Below are 23,489 nucleotides of genomic sequence, written 5' to 3'. Positions count from 1 at the left end.
TCAGGTCCCTCAGCTGCTCAAAGGTGGTCGCTGACAGACATTTGGATCCACTGGTCAAAGTGGGTCCTGAGTCCTTGCACCACATCGCTGTAAATGTCGTGTGGGCCACGTTGGAGGTTCCAGAACTTCTTGCGGTATACCCCAAGGGTTAGCTGGTACTTCTTTATCAGAGCCTGTTTGATGGTCTCATAATTTCCATCTTGCTCTGGAGGGAGGGAAGCAAAGGCCTCCAGAGCTTTGCCTTTCAGTCCTGGCGTCAGGAACCTGGCCCGTTGGATCTCAGGCAGCTGGTACTGTCTTCAGGCTTTCTCAAATGCCCACAGAAAAGTGTCTAAGTCCCCATCTTTTTCCATCATGGGAAAGTGCTCTGGCTGCAGTTTCGGAATCTGAGCGCTACTGGGCTCACTGCTCCGTGCTGTGGAGGGTACTACCCCTAGCTGGGCCATAAGCAGTTCATGGTCTCTCTGGGCTTGGCGCTCGGCTCTCTCTTAGGCTTGCTGGATCAGCTGCAGACGTCTCTCCTTGTCGTCTTGTGAATTTTGTTGCAGAGCCAACTGCAGAAGGCTGTCCATGCTACCCTGGCTGCAAGTAGGGTCGGCCTGTACCAGCTGGACCTCTTCAAATTGCACCAGTTCCGTGACCAGTTCTTTGGTTTTGTCCGTGGAGTCAAGCTGCTTCGACGTGAACAGGGCAATAGAGTTTCCTTTGACTGCCGCTTATAAAAAGCTTCTCCCAGCTTAACCATGGTTACCAAATAAAAGATAGGACAGAAAAACAGAGAAGGGGAGGGGGTAACTGCTATACACGCTGTATTGTCTCAGGGCTAATAAACACTGAGTTCATTCTCCAAAACTTTTTGCGCAGGGTCCTCGCAAGAACCGTGCAAGTTTTTAGTGAGAGGAATGATTGCTCAGACCAGATCACTAATGCTCTATTATCCCACCGTTGCCACCAATATGTCACAAACTGCAGGGGGGATATATTTGGGTATCCCACCGCTGCCACCAAATGTGATGAATCGCAGGGGTGTTTGGTTGCCCCCAGTTCTTCAGCACGGATTTATGTATATCCCCCTTTCCAATTCCGGGTTTGGATCTTGCAGCTCTCCGGCGACCCCCTTACCCTCAGGTCAGTCAGGGAACTGCACCTAGGATAAGTAGTCGCCAGACGGGCCGCCTCACCGTGTACGGGCTAATGGGAAGGCTGCAGTGAGGGAAATGACTAATCCCAGTCCTAGGCGGGATACACACTTATCAAACTCCGTCCATCACTGCCAGGGTCTACCCCAAAAGCCCAGAACATACTATGCCGCCACCAGCTCCTGGTTCTTTTTAAGATCGGGTCAGGAGCCACCTGATCAGTAGCGTTGGCTTGATTAAGCATGGAGGTCGTGGGGATACATTATAGAGCAAGGAGAAATGAAGCTAGTAATTTTATATTTTACTCCAAAAAGTAGGCAGTGTTTACAAATATACCAAAAGATGTTACAAATTGGGAGACAATTTAGTATGTACAGTCAATTACAAAATAAAGGATTAAAGATGAAAAGAACACTTACAGATATCTCAGTCTATGGAAAGCATGTGGTTTGGGGGGAGAGGGACTCCCAAAGGCAAGGATTCAGCCCTCAGCATGGATGGTATACGCTGTCTCCCCCAGGTCTCTCTGTCCTCAGACTTAGGTTCCTGTTCATATACCCTGTGCTTGTGACATCACTGAGGTGGGCGGAGCTATGGAAGCACTCCCTTTTCAGAAATGCCTAATAAACGCATAAGTATCATATCTCGGGGAGGGAACCTCGTAGTTTGACAAACAAAGTATCATTTTTCTCAGCATGACAGTGTTCATTTAAATCCAAACCCAGCTTGGCTATATGCATTGGTTAAGTAGCAATCCACTACTTGGATTCTGGTGGTCCCTGAGCTTAGAAAATTCAATGGGGTGTGGTTCTATCGGTGTAGGCTCCAAATATGTAACTTTTACACCTATATCACTATTTGGAGTCAAGATATGCCCTCTCACATCCATAGAAAGCACATGTCTCCAGACAAAAGATTGTATGCTGATCCCTCAGCACATTCTTGAGGGAGGGGGAGGAAGGATAGTATTAGGATTACACACGCAGGCATAGTGTGACAAGCTCCCCTGGTTCAGGGGGCTGTGAGGAGGGTCACATCTGTAGCGTGTGAAGAAGAGCTCAGTGGGGGGTCAAAAGCCCACAGCGTGTGTCTGCTGAGTGTCAGTGAAGCCAAGGAACATTCTAGAATCATAGAGTTGGAAGGGACCTCCTGGGCCATCTGGTCCAACCCCCTGCTCAAAGCAGGATTCGCTAAATCATCCCAGTCAGATGTCTGTCCAGCCTCTGTTTGAAGACATCCATTGAAGGAGAACTCACCACTTCTCGTGGCAGCCTGTTTCACTCATTGATCACTAACTGTCAAAAAGTTTTTTCTAATATCTAATCTGTGTCTCCTCCCATTCAGTTTCATCCCATTGCTTCTAGTCTTTCCTTGTGCAAATGAGAATAAAGTTGATCCTTCTACAATGTGACAGCCCTTTAGATATTTGTAGACAGCTATTAAGTCTCCTCTCAGTCTTCTCTTTTGCAAACTAAACATTCCCAAATTCTGCAACCTTTCCTCATAAGACAGGGTTTGCAGACCGGTCACCATTCTGGTCACTTCTCTGAACTTGCTCCAGTTTGTTGATGTCTTTTTTAAAATGTGGTGCCCAAAACTGGACACAATATTCCAGATGAGGTCTGACCAAAGAGGAGTAGAGGGAAATAATGACTTCACGTGATCTAGACTGTATGCTTCTGTTAATACATCCTAGAATTGCATTTGCCTTTTTTCCTGCTGCATCACACTGTTGACTCATTCAGTCTGAAGAAGTGTGTGATGATAAAGAAAACCATACCTCATATCTATATTATCGTGACACTCACCTCGCTTCCGGTCCCGGATCTTGCAGCGCTCACCCCTCTTCCGGATCTTGCAGCGCTCACCCCTCTTCCGGATCTTGCAGCGCTCACCCCTCTTCCGGATCTTGCAGCGCTCACCCCTCTTCCGGATCTTGCAGCGCTCACCCCTCTTCCGGATCTTGCAGCGCTCACTCCGCTCCGCGCCCTGGTTTTCTGCATCTTGTAGCTGCTCCAGTGTGGGGGGGAGATTTAGTAGGAAGTGTGACCAAAATTGAAAACTGGATAAAAAAGTGAATAATGTCACATTACTGTAAAGATGAGGGGGTAATTTGTGGCGACTTTTTTGCTAATTTTCCTGAAGCCTCAGAATAAGGGGCTGTCACCCATTCTGTGCATCAGGCCTGACAGCGCCAATGATCCGTGAAATAGTCTGCCGCTGGCTTTGTTCTGATAAGAATGAGCAAATCTCACAAAGCCGAGCTCCCGGAATCTCATTTTCATACGTGCATGCCGCCTGAAAGAAATAAGCTGTTTGCTGACTTGATTAATCAGACAATTGGGGCTTTTTTCACTTCTTTGTCGCTTTGATCTTTGCGGTCTCCACGGTAACGCGCCTGACACTAATGTTCAGCTTCAGTTAAGACAATCGGAAATTGTCGCCATTCTAAATATGTTTATAGGGCTGCGGCCCGTGAGCGGGGGACGACTCCTGTGGCTGCACGCTACCTGGAGCGCGGTACTGGGAGCGGTGTAAATGCCGTCATTGCCAGCTGTGCGCAGTGCTGGGTGCGGTGTGAATGCCGTCATTGCCAGCTGTGCGCAGTGCTGGGTGCGGTGTGAATGCCGTCATTGCCAGCTGTGCGCAGTGCTGGGTGCGGTGTGAATGCCGTCATTGCCAGCTGTGCGCAGTGCTGGGTGCGGTGTGAATGCCGTCATTGCCAGCTGTGCGCAGTGCTGGGTGCGGTGTGAATGCCGTCCTTTCCAGCTGTGCGCAGTGCTGGGTGCGGTGTGAATGCCGTCCTTTGCAGCTGTGCGCTGCGTGGTGCGGTATGAACACCGTCCTTTGCAGCTGTGCCCTGCGTGGTGCTGGGTGCGGTATGAACACAGTCCTTTGCAGCTGTGCGCTGCGTGGTGCGGTATGAACACCGTCCTTTGCAGCTGTGCCCTGCGTGGTGCTGGGTGCGGTATGAACACCGTCCTTTGCAGCTGTGCCCTGCGTGGTGCTGGGTGCGGTATGAACACCGTCCTTTGCAGCTGTGCCCTGCGTGGTGCTGGGTGCGGTATGAACACCGTCCTTTGCAGCTGTGCCCTGCGTGGTGCTGGGTGCGGTATGAACACCGTCCTTTGCAGCTGTGCGCTGCGTGGTGCTGGGTGCGTTATGAACACCGTCCTTTGCAGCTGTGCCCTGCGTGGTGCTGGGTGCGGTATGAATACCGTCCTTTGCAGCTGTGCCCTGCGTGGTGCTGGGTGCGGTATGAATACCGTCCTTTGCAGCTGTGCGCTGCGTGGTGCTGGGTGCGTTATGAACACCGTCCTTTGCAGCTGTGCACTGCGTGGTACTGGGTGCGGTATGAACACAGTCATTGCCAGTTGCGCGGTGCTGTGCACTACCTAGTGCCCATTGATGGGCACGGTACAAATTCCATCCTTGCCAGCTGCGCGGCGCGAACGCCATCCTTGCCGGCTGCGCGGCGCGAACGCCGTCCTTGCCGGCTGCACGACGCGAGCGCCGTCCTTGCCGGCTGCACGACGCGAGCGCCGTCCTTGCCGGCTGCACGACGCGAGCGCCGTCCTTGCCGGCTGCACGACGCGAGCGCCGTCCTTGCCGGCTGCACGACGCGAGCGCCGTCCTTGCCGGCTGCACGACGCGAGCGCCGTCCTTGCCGGCTGCACGACGCGAGCGCCGTCCTTGCCGGCTGCACGCTACCTAGTGCACGGTGCAGCGTGAACGCCGTCCTTGTCAACTGAGCACTTTCTATATTTTGGTCGCTTTGTAAACAGTGTGGCGTGCGTCTGTCCGTGTACCCTCCGGCGGGGGAGGGGGCGATACTTTACAAGGCACCGTCATTGTGTCCATCGCAGGAGATGATTTACTCACTTCAAACCTGTAAAATTGAAAGGAATTTAAAGAAGGAGCAAAGCACAAATCCGGAGTCGTGGGCTGAGTATTGGCTGGAGGTGACGCCGCGGCTTCACAAAGCTTCTAAGTGGCTGTAAAGATGATCGCCTCGAGGGAGCAGCCAGACCGGCTTCTGAAACCAGCTCAAGCCTTATCTGCTATCCAAGCAAAGTACCATTAATCTTCCTGAAAGACCTTTTATGGCTTTTAATATCGCCCAAATTAGAACATTTTACACCCCGGCTTCCTGAAATGTACTGATAAAAGCCTTTACAGCTTAGTTTTCTTCTCCGCAGCCTCCGACCAATTTCCAGTCCCCGCGATAATGTTTAGACGCCTTAATTAAAATGCAGCAAAATGCCGGATGTTCCGTGTGAAAAGTGCAGCGGATTCTCTACAAAAGCCGGGCTTGTATTATGTGTAGTGTGAGAGCAGATAGACGGGTAATGTGAGCGCAGGGCGGGGGCCACTGCCTGCTCTCGGGGGCCGCGGCACGGTTCTGGGGGACTCCTATCATACCTGATGCTTCTGGGCTCCTTCATCAGGAGATTTCCAACAAATCTGAAAAATACAGGACAGAAATAAAACTCCCAAGGCGTCAGTACGGAGCTGCTGTAATAACAGGGGCCCGGGGGCCCGTCCCAGGACTGTGAGGAGCACTAACAGTGGATGACAGGCATCTAAGTATTGGCGTCCTGGAGCCGTGACATCAGGAGTGTCTGACTATGCGCCAGGTGCGGGACTTTACGTCTGACAACTTTACACATGTGACTTTACATCTGACTACTCCACATAGCGTGCTTTTCTCTGCTCTCCCTCTGTGCACAGGACTTCTTGTCCCCTGCGTTGTGTCTCTGACCCCTCTGGTCTCGGGGTCCTGGGGACTAAAGGTTGGGGGGGATCCTGGAGACTGAAGGTTGGGGGGGAGAGTCCTGGGGACTAAAGGTTGGGAGGCTCCTGGAGACTGAAGGTTGGGGTCTGCACTTTTACGCTGCTTTGGTGCTTTTGCTCCGGCTCTTGACGCTTCTGTGGAGAGATGTCCGGCCGTGATAATGGCGCCCCCCCGACACGGCTCTAATCCGCTAATCCCCATTCAGGGAGCCGTGCTCTCATCCTGCGTCTTTCTCTACAGATTGCAGTGAAGATCACAAAAGCGGCTGCTTATCACCGACACATGAAAGCCAAAGAAGAGCCACAGTCTTCCCAGGAAACTGCCACCAAGACCAAGCCTCCGGCCTGGGGGTGAGCACATAGGCAAGGCGCTGATGGGCGGGAGCGGTGCCCTGGGAGCGCTACACTCACCTGGGGAGAGACTGCCTCCATACTGGGGTGAATCTGTGCTTGTCGTTCATTAACTGCTGATTATTCATCTTCTCTTGTTTTTTTTTCAGATTTGAAGCCAAGAAAAGATGGGAAACAAAGAGTAACATGGGCTATATGTGACAAGCAGCAGTGTCCGAGCAATGGGGGCTGCGGTGTCTATGCACACATGTGACATTGCAGACCACCAGACAGAGAAGAAACAAAAACCCAGTACTATACTGGTTACTGGGACCATGCACCAGGGGGGTGCCAACTAGCCACCTGTAAAGAACCATGCCAAGGCACAGCAATGGAAACAGGAGACAATACAGAGTGTGTAGCTTCAAAAAGTTGTATCTTTATTATTTAGACAAAAATCCCCAAAATATTTAAAAAGCAAAATGACAGACACAACAAACCGTGAACTAATTACTGCCAGCAGGGTAATGTCCACAGAATGAGTGCCCATAAATAATGGTAGAGATGCAAACATCAAGAATGCGAGAGTCAAATACTCAAAGGTGAGTAAAATCATCGTACCCTGTGAGAGAAGTGCAGTGCACAAATCCGGGGGCTTCCGACCCTACGCGCGTTACGCTGGGATTTTTCCTTTGCTTTCTCAAGGGGCAGGTGTGGAAAGGTGGTGCACGTATGTAGCCATAGTAACAAGTCACGTGGTCATCCACATGACCGCTATTCCCCCAGTGGTGCTGCAGTTGCGGAGCATGTACACCATGACGCCACGTCACTCCAATGACCACCCAGCCATGAATTCATTACCGAGCGGGAAATAATTCCAAGGATCCCATGCGTGCACGGCAGCGGTGTCTGTACACACATCTGACACTACAGACCACCGTACAGAGAAGAGGCAGCTCACACCGGTGTCTGTACACATCTGACATTACAGACCACCGTACAGAGAAGAGGCAGCTCACACCGGTGTCTGTACACATCTGACATTACAGACCACCGTACAGAGAAGAGGCAGCTCACACCGGTGTCTGTACACATCTGACATTACAGACCACCGTTCAGAGAAGAGGCAGCTCACACCGGTGTCTGTACACATCTGACATTACAGACCACCGTACAGAGAAGAGGCAGCTCACACCGGTGTCTGTACACATCTGACATTACAGACCACCGTACAGAGAAGAGGCAGCTCACACCGGTGTCTGTACACATCTGACATTACAGACCACCGTTCAGAGAAGAGGCAGCTCACACCGGTGTCTGTACACATCTGACATTACAGACCACCGTACAGAGAAGAGGCAGCTCACACCGGTGTCTGTACACATCTGACATTACAGACCACCGTACAGAGAAGAGGCAGCTCACACCGGTGTCTGTACACATCTGACATTACAGACCACCGTACAGAGAAGAGGCAGCTCACACCGGTGTCTGTACACATCTGACATTACAGACCACCGTACAGAGAAGAGGCAGCTCACACCGGTGTCTGTACACATCTGACACTACAGACCACCGTACAGAGAAGAGGCAGCTCACACCGGTGTCTGTACACATCTGACACTACAGACCACCGTACAGAGAAGAGGCAGCTCACACCGGTGTCTGTACACATCTGACATTACAGACCACCGTTCAGAGAAGAGGCAGCTCACACCGGTGTCTGTACACATCTGACATTACAGACCACCGTTCAGAGAAGAGGCAGCTCACACCGGTGTCTGTACACATCTGACATTACAGACCACCGTACAGAGAAGAGGCAGCTCACACCGGTGTCTGTACACATCTGACATTACAGACCACCGTACAGAGAAGAGGCAGGTCACACCGGTGTCTGTACACATCTGACATTACAGACCACCGTACAGAGAAGAGGCAGGTCACACCGGTGTCTGTACACATCTGACATTACAGACCACCGTACAGAGAAGAGGCAGCTCACACCGGTGTCTGTACACATCTGACATTACACACCACCGTACAGAGAAGAGGCAGCTCACACCGGTGTCTGTACACATCTGACATTACAGACCACCGTTCAGAGAAGAGGCAGGTCACACCGGTGTCTGTACACATCTGACATTACAGACCACCGTACAGAGAAGAGGCAGCTCACACCGGTGTCTGTACACATCTGACATTACAGACCACCGTACAGAGAAGAGGCAGCTCACACCGGTGTCTGTACACATCTGACATTACAGACCACCGTACAGAGAAGAGGCAGGTCACACCGGTGTCTGTACACATCTGACATTACAGACCACCGTACAGAGAAGAGGCAGCTCACACCGGTGTCTGTACACACATCTGACATTACAGACCACCGTACAGAGAAGAGGCAGCTCAGACCGGTGTCTGTACACATCTGACATTACAGACCACCGTACAGAGAAGAGGCAGGTCACACCGGTGTCTGTACACATCTGACATTACAGACCACCGTACAGAGAAGAGGCAGCTCACACCGGTGTCTGTACACATCTGACATTACACACCACCGTACAGAGAAGAGGCAGCTCAGACCGGTGTCTGTACACATCTGACATTACAGACCACCGTTCAGAGAAGAGGCAGCTCAGACCGGTGTCTGTACACATCTGACATTACAGACCACCGTACAGAGAAGAGGCAGCTCACACCGGTGTCTGTACACATCTGACATTACAGACCACCGTACAGAGAAGAGGCAGCTCACACCGGTGTCTGTACACATCTGACATTACACACCACCGTACAGAGAAGAGGCAGCTCACACCGGTGTCTGTACACATCTGACATTACAGACCACCGTACAGAGAAGAGGCCGGTCACACCGGTGTCTGTACACATCTGACATTACAGACCACCGTACAGAGAAGAGGCAGCTCACACCGGTGTCTGTACACATCTGACATTACAGACCACCGTTCAGAGAAGAGGCAGGTCACACCGGTGTCTGTACACATCTGACATTACAGACCACCGTACAGAGAAGAGGCAGCTCACACCGGTGTCTGTACACATCTGACATTACAGACCACCGTTCAGAGAAGAGGCAGGTCACACCGGTGTCTGTAAACATCTGACATTACAGACCACCGTACAGAGAAGAGGCAGCTCACACCGGTGTCTGTACACATCTGACATTACAGACCACCGTACAGAGAAGAGGCAGCTCACACCGGTGTCTGTACACATCTGACATTACAGACCAATGTACAGAGAGGAGGCAGCTCACACCGGTGTCTGTACACATCTGACATTACAGACCACCGTTCAGAGAAGAGGCAGCTCACACCGGTGTCTGTACACATCTGACATTACAGACCACCGTACAGAGAAGAGGCAGCTCACACCGGTGTCTGTATACATCTGACACTACAGACCACCGTACAGAGAAGAGGCAGGTCCCACCGGTGTCTGTACACATCTGACACTACAATCCACCGTACAGAGAAGAGGCAGCTCACACCGGTGTCTGTACACATCTGACATTACACACCACTGTACAGAGAAGAGGCAGCTCACACCGGTGTCTGTACACATCTGACATTACAGACCACCGTACAGAGAAGAGGCAGCTCACACCGGTGTCTGTACACACATCTGACATTACAGACCACCGTACAGAGAAGAGGCAGCTCACACCGGTGTCTGTACACATCTGACATTACAGACCACCGTACAGAGAAGAGGCAGCTCACACCGGTGTCTGTACACATCTGACATTACAGACCACCCTTCAGAGAAGAGGCAGCTCACACCGGTGTCTGTACACATCTGACATTACAGACCACCGTACAGAGAAGAGGCAGGTCACACCGGTGTCTGTATACATCTGACATTACAGACCACTGTACAGAGAAGAGGCAGCTCACACCGGTGTCTGTACACATCTGACATTACAGACCACCGTACAGAGAAGAGGCAGGTCACACCGGTGTCTGTACACATCTGACATTACACACCACCGTACAGAGAAGAGGCAGGTCACACCGGTGTCTGTACACATCTGACATTACACACCACCGTACAGAGAAGAGGCAGCTCACACCGGTGTCTGTACACATCTGACATTACAGACCACCGTACAGAGAAGAGGCAGGTCACACCGGTGTCTGTACACACATCTGACATTACAGACCACCGTACAGAGAAGAGGCAGGTCACACCGGTGTCTGTACACATATGACATTACACACCACCGTACAGAGAAGAGGCAGCTCACACCCGTGTCTGTACACATCTGACATTACAGACCACCGTACAGAAAAGAGGCAGGTCACACCGGTGTCTGTACACATATGACATTACACACCACCGTACAGAGAAGAGGCAGCTCACACCCGTGTCTGTACACATCTGACATTACAGACCACTGTACAGAGAAGAGGCAGGTCACACCGGTGTCTGTACACATCTGACATTACACACCACCGTACAGAGAAGAGGCAGCTCACACCGGTGTCTGTACACATCTGACATTACAGACCACCGTACAGAGAAGAGGCAGGTCACACCGGTGTCTGTACACACATCTGACATTACAGACCACCGTACAGAGAAGAGGCAGGTCACACCGGTGTCTGTACACATCTGACATTACAGACCACCGTACAGAGAAGAGGCAGCTCACACCGGTGTCTGTACACATTGTGAGGTAGCGCTGTCATTCAAGGTCGGGGGACACTCGCTTGGCCGCAAATAAATCACATCCGATACGGGTTTTCTATAAAACCATATCAGTCCGTGAGGTTTATTCACCATCATAAACCACAGCAGCAATATGCAAGAGCGTAGTGTCCATGATATAGCTTCACATTACAGCATAGCGTCCATTAAACAGGCTATTTAGCCCCAGTGTTATCTCACTCACGTCAGGGTTCCCATATGGCTGTTTCTCCAGGCTGCAGACATCCACTCACTCCTCAGGGGCTCTCAGACGCTGGCCGCCATTACACACACATCCGCTCCACAGGCTGTTAGGAGATCCTTCTCACAGGACCTTCCAAACTGGACCAATCAGGTCCCAGCATTCACACCTTTTGACCTAGCCTGGCCACCTTATATGGTCCGTAGCCACGCCCACTGGGTCACATGGCTATGACCTCATCACAGGTCCTTCACACACTTGCAAAGCCTTTTACTATAGGCGTTTTAAGACACACCCCTGGGTGGATTTGTAGGTTACCAGAACCCGCCCATCTCTCTAGTTACCTGAAGACTTCTCCCTTAGAAACAACACCTCAGCAATGATATTGATGATCACACATACACAAGTCTCCATCTCAAAGCCACCCACTTTGAGATACATAACTATCCTTCAGGATTCTGCCACTCATCCGTTCTCTTGGGACATCCACACAACGCCCCCTAGTGGACACAGTGGTCATTACACCACATACCCCGCCCCTCTGTTCAAACTTGTGGGATTGAACACACAATCTTACACCAGGATCTCGAGACCGGGCACTCATTACACCTTACCCCCCAGGTCAAGAGAACCGTTTCACTCTGTCATCCGGCCTCATTTCTACGTTAGGCCTCCCCCGCCCCCAGCGGTCAAAATATCGGTCACTGTCTTTGACCCTCCAGTTGCAGTCTGTCTGCGTCATCAGACACTGTTTAGTCACCACCCTCGTAGAGTGCGCTTCGTCACCTGACCGTTCTCCCACTGACCGGCTCTCCCGGTTGGTACGGTCATCAGTCTTAATCGGTCCTACTGTCTGGCCTGAGTCTGACCCATTCAGCTTCTCACAGGAACTGCGGTCTCTCAGTCTCGCACGGCCCGTCGAACTGCCAATTGCTGACATTCTTCGGCCACCTGCCATGTCACTACTTGGAGGAACCCTTCAGGTCCTTACATCTTGGGTTGGAGGTGGCCGCCACCTGGTATTCCGTACTTCTTTATTAAATCGCTGACGGTCCAGCCTCAACTGCTCAATTTCTTGCAGGTACCCCTCGATACTACACGAGCATCCGAAAGTCTCTCAGGCTCTCCATGGAGCCAACCACCATGATGGGAATCCTACCCACTTCACTGGATACCGGGTCTTCATTATCAGGAGGGATCCTCACCACACCGGAGATATTCACGAAGTCTTGCATCACCTTCCCGGATCTTCCAATGATTCTCCCATTCAGAGCTTTGGGTACCGGAACCACATCTTTCCGCAAACCCCGCCGATCCATAGCCTCCCTGGCTAACTCCAGGCATCGAGCAGCCTTCACATTACTCCGCCTGACCAGCTGTTTGGCGTGGAGACATTGTAGATGCATCTCTTTCAGGACAGCTACCCGGTTTGCTGTATCTTCTCTGGCTGATACTATCACCAACTGCTGAGTCTCAGGTGCCCAGTGCACCTTACAGGCTTTGACCGCCTCTTTGAAAGCCTCGTGCACACCTTCCTCAGCACAGGCTTCTTGCATGTCTTCTGGTACATCAATTACAGACTGGAAGGTCATGGTCTTGCTCTCTTCCTGGACCGAAGGCTCTGGCTTTACCACGGACACTTCCCTCACTACAGTTGCCCCGACCGGGTGACTGTCTTTAGTTCTTAACTCACCAACTTCACACGATGGGATCACTGCATGACCCTTTGCCACCATGGCTACTGGCAGTTCTGTCTTATTATCACTCGCGCTCGCCCGCGGTAAGTCTTCATCCAACTTCTCAGAAGACTTTTTACTACTCCTCTGAGTTCCTCCATGTCTTCCTTGAGGTTCTTGTTCACACTTTGCCAGGTGGACAGGTGACCTCTGAGCTCCAAGACTTCTTTCTCGAGCTCCTCGACCCTGTGCTCGGCCGTTTGTCTCAGGACTCTTTCTTGTTTGACATGTTCATCCACCTCTTCTCTGAGGGCCTTATTCAGTCCGTGCCATTTTACCATGTGCCCTTTGAGCTCAGAGACTTCTTTCTCTAGCCCTTCTATTCTGTGCTCCCTTTCTTTCTCAGAGCCACAGTCACCCCCCGAGATTGAGTCATCCCTCCAGTTACTCACTAACCGTGTGACTAGTTCAGCCGTCTTATCCACCAGGTCAGCGTCAGTTTTGTCACGAGATGTCAGGTCCCTCTGTTGGGCTGACATACCCCTTTTTCCGGTCACCTCCACCTCTGACCTCTCCACGTCAGGAGCCGTCACCGTCTTCGTATGGGTTAGCCCAACAGTAGGAACGTCTCCACCCTCGTGGCATATATCATTAAACCTGACAAAGTCCCGGCCCCACTCCAAGGCATACTCTAAGGCTGGTTTCACACTTGCGTTTTTTCGCGCTGGATTTTAGCGCTAAAAAACGCATGCGTTTTTTTTCCCTATATTTTGCATGGGATGCGCTTATGTGCGCATACACATGCGTTTGTATGCGTTTTTCCGCGCATGCGTTTTCTTTGCAGTATGCGTTCGGGCACACAAAATGCATCCTGTTGCATTTTTTGGGCGTCCGACTTGCCTCAAAAAAACGCATGCGCGCGCAATGCGTTTTTTTTTTTGCAGCAAGACACCCATTATAACATTATAAGTCTATGGGTGCGCATATGTGCGCATTGGCATGCTTATGTATGATTTTTTTGCGCATGCTTTTTTTTTTAACCATTAGTTGGACAATGGAATTTAGGGGTTTGGGTTAGAGTTAGGGTTAGTTAAGGGGGTTTAGGGTTAGGGTTAGCTAGGGGTTAGGGTTTGGGTTAGGGTTAGTAGGGTTTGGTTTAGGGTTAGTATGGTTTGGTTAAGGGTCAGGGTTAGTAAAGTCATGGTTTGGGTTAGTGTGAGGGGCCACCTAATGTTGGAAAAAAACGCAAACGCGGTAAAAACGCACCAAAAACGCATACAAACGCATAAAAACGCTGCGTTTTTTTCATGCATGCTCATAAAAATGCTTGAAAAAAACGCAGCATTTGTATGCGTTTGTATGCGTTTTTTTTGCGGGAAAAACGCGCTGCAAAAAAAAGCAAGTGTGAAAGTAGCCTAAGTCTGATGGTATACTGCCCCCTTGGCACTCACCGCCTCCAAGCCCCTCAAACATTCTGTCTACCGCATAGTTCACTGTGACCCCATGTGCACAGCGAACCTGGACCATTTTCTCTTGTCAGACAGAAAGTGAGAGGAGTTCCTACCAGAGTCACCAACCATCCCGACCTCCCTTCCCGGTGTAGCATCACGGTACACACTTGCGGCCAGTCATCACTCGGAAAGAATATCCCACATTCTGGAAATGACATACTTGAACACTGCAGTTTCCCAGACACCCACTGAGCCAACCAGGGCTGCCACTTCAAACGCTGCCCCTTTCTGGACCACCACCCCAATTTGGGTTACCTCCTCCTTCTGAGACTCCACCCCTTTTTGGGTTACCACCCCAATTTGGAACTCCACCCCCTTTTGGGCTACCACCCCGATTTGGGTCACCTCCCCCTTTTGGGACTCCACCCCCTTTCGGGATCTCCCCATGTCTGTTATACCGGTCTTCTCAGACCACAGTTCACACCACACAGTTAATGTCTCTTACGATACCACACAAGTCTTTGTGGGCACCACCACAGCTCCTGCTGTCACCGATCACCAGCACCTCCGGCTGCTGTTCACACACAGCGGCTGGTGTCACTGCAGCTCCTGCTGCGCCATCTTCGTGGACCCGCCAATCCACCGGAAGCCGCTTGTCAGCTTCGTAACCCCGCCAAGTTACCGGAAGCCGCTTGTCACCTTCGTGACCCCACTGAGCCACATCAAGCCGCTTGTCACCTTGACTCCCACTGAGCCACCGCAGGCTGAGTCGAGAAAAAAGAAGCAAAAACACACCACAAAAAAACTCACGGGTCCTGACTGTGTGCTATTCAGGACGCTCCTGTCTCCACCTGAGACCGTCCAACACACAAGGCGCACCGGGTGCGATTCAGGGAGCGACCCTCCTCCCAGGGTCTCCCCACACACCGGCCTCACCAGGTCCTGGGGCTCGGTGGGTGCTCTTCAGGACTTCTGTCTCTGCCTGAGACTGTCCAACACTCAGGCCTCACCAGATCCAAGGTCACACCATGTGCTCCTGGGATCCGACTCTTCCCCCAGGGCTGACCCTCCAGGACCTTTCCTCACTGAACCCACCAGGTACACTGTCTTCCTCACTGACCCAAGTCAGTACCACACGAACACCTGTCCGATACCTGTGTCGGCCACACGGGTCACCGTTTTACTCATTGACCCAGGTCAGTACCACATGAACACCAGTCCGTTTCTCCTGTGTTGCCCACACAGGTCCTCAGGTTCCTCTTCTCCGCAGAGACACACTAGCAATTACCAGTCTCTTTCTCCTGGGGAAGCAGCCGCACTGGGCTGACCGATCTGGACAGTGCCTTACTCACTAGGCCGCCCCACGGTTTCCAGAACCACAGCCGGACAGTGGCTTCCCCACTTGCAGGCCGTCACAGGCTCTGCTCACATGTGGCCGGTCAGCAGCACATCACACGGCTTCCACAACAGTCAGCCCTCCTGGCTCCGCGTTGCTCTTTGCCACCGAATTTTGCAGTCCTTATCTGTTGCTGCCAGCAACAAAGCTACAACACTGTCCATAGCTTCTCCACCAATTGTGAGGTAGCGCTGTCAATCAAGGTTGGAGGACACTCGCTTGGCCGCAAATAAATCACATCCGGTACAGGTTTTCCATAAAACCATATCAGTCCGTGAGGTTTATTCACCATCATAAACCACAGCAGCAATATACAACAGCGTAGCGTCCATGATATAGCTTCACCTTACAGCATAGCGTCCATTAAACAGGCTATTTAGCCCCAGGGTTATCTCACCCACGTCAGGGTTCCCATATGGCTGTTTCTCCAGGCTGCAGACATCCACTCACTCCTCACGGACTCTCAGACGCTGGCCGCCATTACACACACAGCCGCTCCACAGGCTGTTAGCCAGGAGATCCTTCTCACAGGACCTTCCAAACTGGACCAATCAGGTCCCAGCATTCACACATTGTGACCTACCCTGGCCACCTTATATGGTCCGTAGCCACGCCCACTGGGTCACATGGCTATGACCTCATCACAGGTCCTTCACACACTCACATAGCCTTTTAATACAGGCGTTTTCAGACACACCCCTGGGTGGATTTGTAGGTAACCAGAACCCGCCCATCTCGCTAGTTACCTGAAGACTTCTCCCTTACACTTAGAAACAACACCTCAGCAATGATATTGCTGATCACATGGGTTGCCCTCCCAGGACTGTGGGGTGCTCGGTACTGAGCCGGTGTCAGTGGGATGTGTCACAGCAGCGGTGACCCGGTCCGTGGCCCTGGGCGCCCAAGCAATGGGAGATGTAGTTAATGGTAGAATAGTTTGTGACGCCACCCGTGGTGTTTGGCAAGCAAGATGTTAAGCCAATGCTGTGTACAGATCCTCTGGGGCTGATGGTGTGTTGCAGCATAGATGGTGTAGCTCCCCACACGTGAACCTGTAACCCCAGGGCAGTGTATAGGCGCAGGCGGAGTGAGGAATTTTGGTACCCAGATGTAGCAGTGCTGACGGTGTTGGCGCACTAAGGAATGGAAGACACCAGGGCTTGCAGTTCCAAAGTTTTACTCACAGTCCGTGGTACACACTGGTGCCTGCCTCCGGGCCGTGTCCTCTGGGGCAGAGACTCAATCAACCTCCCGGGCAAGTCAGGATTCTCCTCTCCAACACTCCGCAAAACATGTACCTTTCCTGAACGACTCCTCTATTGCGCCTTTTAGCGTGAAGAGCTCCAGTACCGTGGTACTCTAAAGTTCCTCCTGTCAGATGTTCCTAACAACTCTTCCTTGTACGGCAGACAGCTGTAGCCTTCGGGGATCCCTTTATCCTGAGTCCCGGCTCTCTATACAGATGGGAGTAGTGCATTTACAGCCAACTACTCCACCGGTGTCTGCTGCAGAACCATAAGTGTCCATACAACCTCGGGGACCAGGTCCCGGCCTTGCGCTGAGAACCTATAGGCAGGGTTCCTCTTCCAACCCACAACTCCTCTCTGTTCTCCTACTCCTTCGTTCTGCGCTGTTCCTTCTCTTATGGAAGCTTAGGTTGCAGTTCTACGTCTTTCTCCTTCTGTTCCTTTCCCGTGCCAGCTGGTTCAGGTCACTGAGGCAGCTGCAGCACTCCTTCCTCCATCCCTTCTTCCAGGGATCCGTCTTCAGTCTCTCCTGACTGACTAACCCTGTAGACTGATCTGTAATTCTAAACTTTCCCACTCTTTTATATTCAACTCCACCCACCTCCCAGCACATCTCGTGTTACGAAGCAAGGAACCACGAAAGGTGCTCTGCTACCCTCCAAGCATGAAGCCGCAATGTGGTCCATTGCTGAACTATCCTGTGTGTGGGATGCAGGTGTTGGAGCGTGGAAAGGAGTTCCCAATTTACCTAGGTGATGGGGCACTACACCTTAGGAGAAGGTGCAGTACCTCTGTGGCGACAGCCTCAGGGGCGCCACACACATACACAAGTCTCCATCTCAAAGCCACCCACATTGAGACACATAACTACCCTTCAGGATTCTGCCACTCAACCGTTCTCTTGGGGCATCCACACAGTGCCCCCTAGTGGACACAGTGGTCATTACACCATATCTGACATTACAGACCACCGTGCAGAGAAGAGGCAGCTTACACCGGTGTCTACACATCTGACCTTACAAACCACCTGTGAACAGCCCACCGCTGCCACCACTATGTGACGAACAGCACGGCCGGTACAACCAATATGTGACAAACGGAGGTCCCGCTATCACCAAAACGGGACGGACAGCGGACCCTGTGTCACCACTGTGTCACAATCCCACCACTGACACGGGTGTATCAGCGGACGGAGGGACGCGACACACTACCGGCACACGGCTATCACAGGCACAGTGGGGCTTATCTTAGTTATCCCACCACTGGCACCATGTGACAAAAATGCAGCAAGATAACCTTGCTGTACAATTTACCGCAGGGGGGTTATTTTGGGTGCCCCATCACTGCTAACAACCTTCCAAGTACTGCGGGGATTTATGTATATCCCATTTTCTCAGTTGCACTTTGGAACTCGCAACTCTCCGGCGCCCCCCCCTTACCCTCAGGTCAGTCAGGGAACTGCATCTAGGATAATTAGTCGCCGGACGGGCTGCTTGTTATGAACCGGCAATTAGGCTTCTGCAGTAAGGGAATTATCAATGCTGTGGCCGCAGCCCCTCATTCAGCAATATAAAACCCTTCTGGGCTGCCAGCAAGCCGCAATCACCGTGCACAACGCGCTTCCACCAGCTCCTGGTTTCTCCACTTAAGGTATAGACTCAAGGGAGGGGTTCGAAGCCAACCCGACAAATTAGTAGCGATTATCTAAAAGAGGCGCTTAGTTCGTTTCTTAGAGCATGGAGACAGACTAAATATTCAATCATTTATTCCCCGAAAAAGTAGGGCAGTGGTTATACAGATAAAAGTTGCTATAAAATTGAGACATAAAATAAGTACAATAGACAAGTATAAAACCAAAATGGATGAAAGCAGAAAGAAATTACACTCACGGTGTTAGGACGGCGGAAAGCACCAAATATAAAATAACAGGAGGTGCGTTCGCCGCCCGGAGTCCACCGTGCGGTAGGTGACAAGACCGCTGCTGAACAATGGCAGATGCACCTAATCAATGAGGTACTGCGCTCGGGTTAACGTCACCCGAACGCTAAGGACGGCTCTGTTCTGGCACAGAGTCGCAAGAGGCAATGTGATGCCGAGACGCGGCTCTGTTAATGTCACAGGCCTGCGTGTGGCATCGCAACAGCAACCAAGAGTAGCTGCGGTTAGTGCAGCGCAGCGGCAGGTAAAGCCACAGATGTCGGCGCTGAGACACGGGCGCCGACGGACGCTAGTGTAGGCGAGGATCACGTGGCGTGTAGCTTGCCACAAGCTGAGACTGACTATCCAACTCTCTGTCACCATTTGTAATATCCGAGGGAAGGGGTTTCATAATGCGTCAGTCACCAGTCCACACATCCGTCACCATACACACACAGCATAATATGCTACACTAGCGCATCGCCGAGCCGCCATGCGGGCTTTTTATAGAGATGCACTTCCGGGACCTTCCATTAGCTTGGGAAGGACCAATCAGATCCATCGTAGGACCTGAGCATGTGACCCCTGCTCTCCAGTGAGAGGTCAAGTTGCGGGCATGCCCAGTAGCACGGCATGAGGACTTATCCTCAGGAGCAGTTCCCTGCAGAGCAGGTTGCGCTGCTATTGCTGCACCAGAGGTGGCAGCAACATCCAGGCTGTCAGAGCGAGTCTGAGCAGCAAGCCTGGCTTGCCGTGTTTGCTGAACAACACCTGGAGCGGTTGAGGAAAAATGGGAGACCGCAGGATGTCTGGCTCTGGACTCCCGCTGTGCAGTGCCAGGAATCCGACGCCTAACACACGGTTGCATATTGTTCTTCAGGCAGACTATGCGGCTGGGGAGAGAAAGTGGAGCCACACGTCTCCACTCATTTGCAGGTCTCTCTAGCACAAGGACTTGAGCTGTTCTGCCCTCCCTGTACGGGAGGGGTACCTTATAGCCCCGGGTGTGTGACATCACCGAAATGGGCAGTCTGGAGAGTCCCACCTCCCTTACTCTCTAGGTAGAAATCTTACTAAAACTTATAATAATCATAACTTAGCGAGGGAAGCTCGCACAAACACATATTTGGTATGATTGGTTGTAATTTACCGAATAGGATCCGAAAACACCAAACATGCCATAACTGCGACATTCTATTTGGGAGTACTCCATAATTCAGGTTCTGGAAGTCTGAGAACTACGCAAAAGGCACCGTAGCGAAGCTGGGACCGCTCAGATCACGGAAATATGACTATTATTCCTCTGTCATGTATGGTTTTTGCAATGTGACTTGTTTTAATACTTCCAATATTGATCCCAGCCTGTGTTTTTCTGAACAAAGAGATCTTTTCCCCCTGCTGTGCTTCGAGAGGAAGTTGTTGGTTTCAAGTTTCACAGGCTCTGCACATGAAGACACTGGTATGTGTGTGTGAAGAGCTGTGGGCGAAAAGAGGAGGGGGGAAAGCTGCAGCTCCATGCCAGGCTGACAGTTTACAATGTCATAGAATGCTGGATTTTCTAGAAAGTTCCAACTGACAACATCATATTTTGCAGACATTGTATATCACACCACTATACAGAGAAGAGGCAGGTCACAACGGTGTCTGCACACATCTGACATTACAGACCACCATACAGAGAAGAGGCAGGTCACACTGGTGTCTGTACACATCTGACATTACAGACAACCGTACAGAGAAGAGGCAGGTCACACCGGTGTCTGTACACACATCTGACATTACAGACCACCGTACAGAGAAGAGGCAGGTTACACCGGTGTCTGTACACAAATCTGACATTACAGACCACCGTACAGAGAAGAGGCAGGTCACACCGGTGTCTACACATCTGACTTTACAGACCACCGTACAGAGAAGAGGCAGGTCACACCGCTGTCTGTACACTCATCTGACATTACAGACCACCGTACAGAGAAGAGGCAGGTCACACCAGTGTCTGTACACACCTGACATTACAGACCACCGTACAGAGAAGAGGCAGATCACACCGGTGTCTGTACACATCTGACATTACAGACCACCGTACAGAGAAGAAGGCAGGTCACACCGGTGTCTGTACACATCTGAAAATACAGACCTCCGTACAGAGAAGAGGCAGGTCACACCAGTGTCTGTACACACATCTGACATTACAGACCACCGTTCAGAGAATCATAGAATCATAGAGTTGGAAGGGACCTCCTGGGCCATCTGGTCCAACCCCCTGCTCAAAGCAGGATTCGCTAAATCATCCCAGTCAGATGTCTGTCCAGCCTCTGAAGACTTCCATTGAAGGAGAACTCACCACTTCTTGTGGCAGCTTGTTCCACTCATTGATCACTCTAACTGTCAAAAAGTTTTTGACAGGTAGGTCACACTGGTGTCTGTACACACATCTGACATTACAGACCACTGTACAGAGAAGAGGCAGGTCACACCGGTGTCTGTACACACATAGAAGAATCCAGGATATCTATAAACAGAAAGATAGTGAGGAAACACTTAGCTAGCCTAAATGAATTCAAGTCTCCAGGTCCAGATGAATTACACCCCAGAGTACTGAAGGAGATAGCAGAAGAAATTTTTGAACCCCTCTCTATAATCTTTGAAAATTCTTGGAGAACAGGAGAAGTGCCAGAAGACTGGAGAAGAGCAAATGTTGTTCCTATCTTCAAAAAGGGGAAGAAGGTGGACCCAGGTAACTATAGGCCGGTGAGTCTGACTTCTATACCAGGAAAGATCTTTGAACAAATTATTAAACAACATGTATGTCAATACCTGGATAAGAATGAAGTGATTAAACAGAGTCAGCATGGGTTTGTAACTAATAAGTCATGTCAGACTAACTTAATTTCCTTCTATGACGGAATCACTGATTGGGTGGATCAAGGAAATGCTGTAGATATAGTATATCTTGACTTCAGCAAAGCATTTGACAAAGTCTCTCATACAATCCTTATTGAAAAAATGATTAAGTATGGAATGGACAAGGCAACTGTTAGGTGGATTCATAACTGGCTTAGTGATCGGACCCAAAGAGTGGTCGTAAATGGCTGCACATCCAGTTGGAAGAATGTCTCAAGTGGGGTACCACAGGGCTCTGTCCTGGGCCCTGTATTGTTCAACATCTTTATCAACGATTTAGATGAAGGAATTGAGGGTAAACTGATTAAATTTGCTGATGACACAAAGCAAGGAGGGATAGCTAATACTAGAGAAGAGAGAGAGAGGATTCAAAAAGATTTAAATAAACTGGAGAAGTGGGCAGCAACTAACAGAATGGTTTTTAACAGGGAGAAATGCAAAGTACTACATCTGAGCAATAAAAATGGAAAAAGCATATATAGAATGGGAGGAATAGGGCTAAGTGACAGCACATGTGAAAAAGACTTGGGTATACTAATAGATCACAGACTGAATATGAGTCAACAGTGTGATGCAGCAGCAAAAAAGGCAAATGCAATTCTAGGATGTATTAACAAGCATACAGTCTAGATCACGTGAAGTCATTATTTCCCTCTACTCCTCTTTGGTCAGACCTCATCTGGAATATTGTGTCCAGTTTTGGGCACCACATTTTAAAAAAGACATCAACAAACTGGAGCAAGTTCAGAAAAGAGCGACCAGAATGGTGACCGGTCTGCAAACCCTGTCTTATGAGGAAAGGTTGCAGGATTTGGGAATGTGTAGTTTGCAAAAGAGAAGACTGAGAGGAGACTTAATAGCTGTCTACAAATATCTAAAGGGCTGTCACATTGTAGAAGGATCATCTTTATTCTCATTTGCACAAGGAAAGACTAGAAGCAATGGGATGAAACTGAATGGGAGGAGACACAGATTAGATATTAGAAAAAACTTTTTGACAGTTAGAGTGATCAATGAGTGGAACAGGCTGCCACGAGAAGTGGTGAGTTCTCCTTCAATGGAAGTCTTCAAACAGAGGCTGGACAGACATCTGACTGGGATGATTTAGCGAATCCTGCTTTGAGCAGGGGGTTGGACCAGATGGCCCAGGAGGTCCCTTCCAACTCTACGATTCTATGATTCTATGATCTGACATTACAGACCACTGTACAGAGAAGAGGCAGGACACACCGGTGTCTGTACACACATCTGACATTACACACCACTGTACAGAGAAGAGGCCGATCACACTGGTGTCTGCACACATCTGACATTACAGACCAATGTACAGAGAAGAGGCCGGTCACACCGGTGTCTGTACACACATCTGACATTACAGACCACTGTACAGAGAAGAGGCAGGACACACCAGTGTCTGTACACACGTCTGACATTACATACCACCGTACAGAGAAGAGGCAGGTCACACTGGTGTCTGTACACACATCTGACATTACAGACCAATGTACAGAGAAGAGGCAGGTCACACCGGTGTCTGTACACACATCAGACATTACACACCACCGTACAGAGAAGAGGCAGGTCACACCGGTGTCTGTACACACATCTGACATCACAGACCACCGTACAGAGAAGAGGCAGGTCACACCGTTGTCTGTACACATCTGACATTACAGAGCAATGTACAGAGAAGAGGCCGGTCACACCGGTGTCTGCA

The 23,489-nt window shown here is 50.7% G+C and overlaps 1 protein-coding gene across 1 annotated transcript in view; it reads left to right on the top strand.

Moving 5' to 3' along the window:
* FAM204A (family with sequence similarity 204 member A) overlaps positions 1-6,694 on the top strand; it is a 43,521-nt gene extending 36,827 nt beyond the window's left edge. The window contains exons 6-7 of the mRNA XM_073552720.1: positions 6,175-6,284; positions 6,434-6,694. Of these exons, the coding sequence (XP_073408821.1) occupies positions 6,175-6,284; positions 6,434-6,485 (162 nt within the window). The 3' untranslated portion in view covers positions 6,486-6,694. The remainder of the gene's footprint in view (positions 1-6,174; positions 6,285-6,433) is intronic.
* Positions 6,695-23,489: the final 16,795 nt, after the last annotated feature.

The sequence above is a fragment of the Dendrobates tinctorius genome, unplaced genomic scaffold, assembly GCF_039654945.1.
Source record: "Dendrobates tinctorius isolate UK_male_01 unplaced genomic scaffold, ASM3965494v1 ptg000195l, whole genome shotgun sequence".
Classification (NCBI taxonomy): domain Eukaryota; kingdom Metazoa; phylum Chordata; class Amphibia; order Anura; family Dendrobatidae; genus Dendrobates; species Dendrobates tinctorius.
The sequence above is the reverse complement of the archived record's forward strand: the minus strand, read 5'-3'. Positions and strand labels throughout refer to the sequence as shown.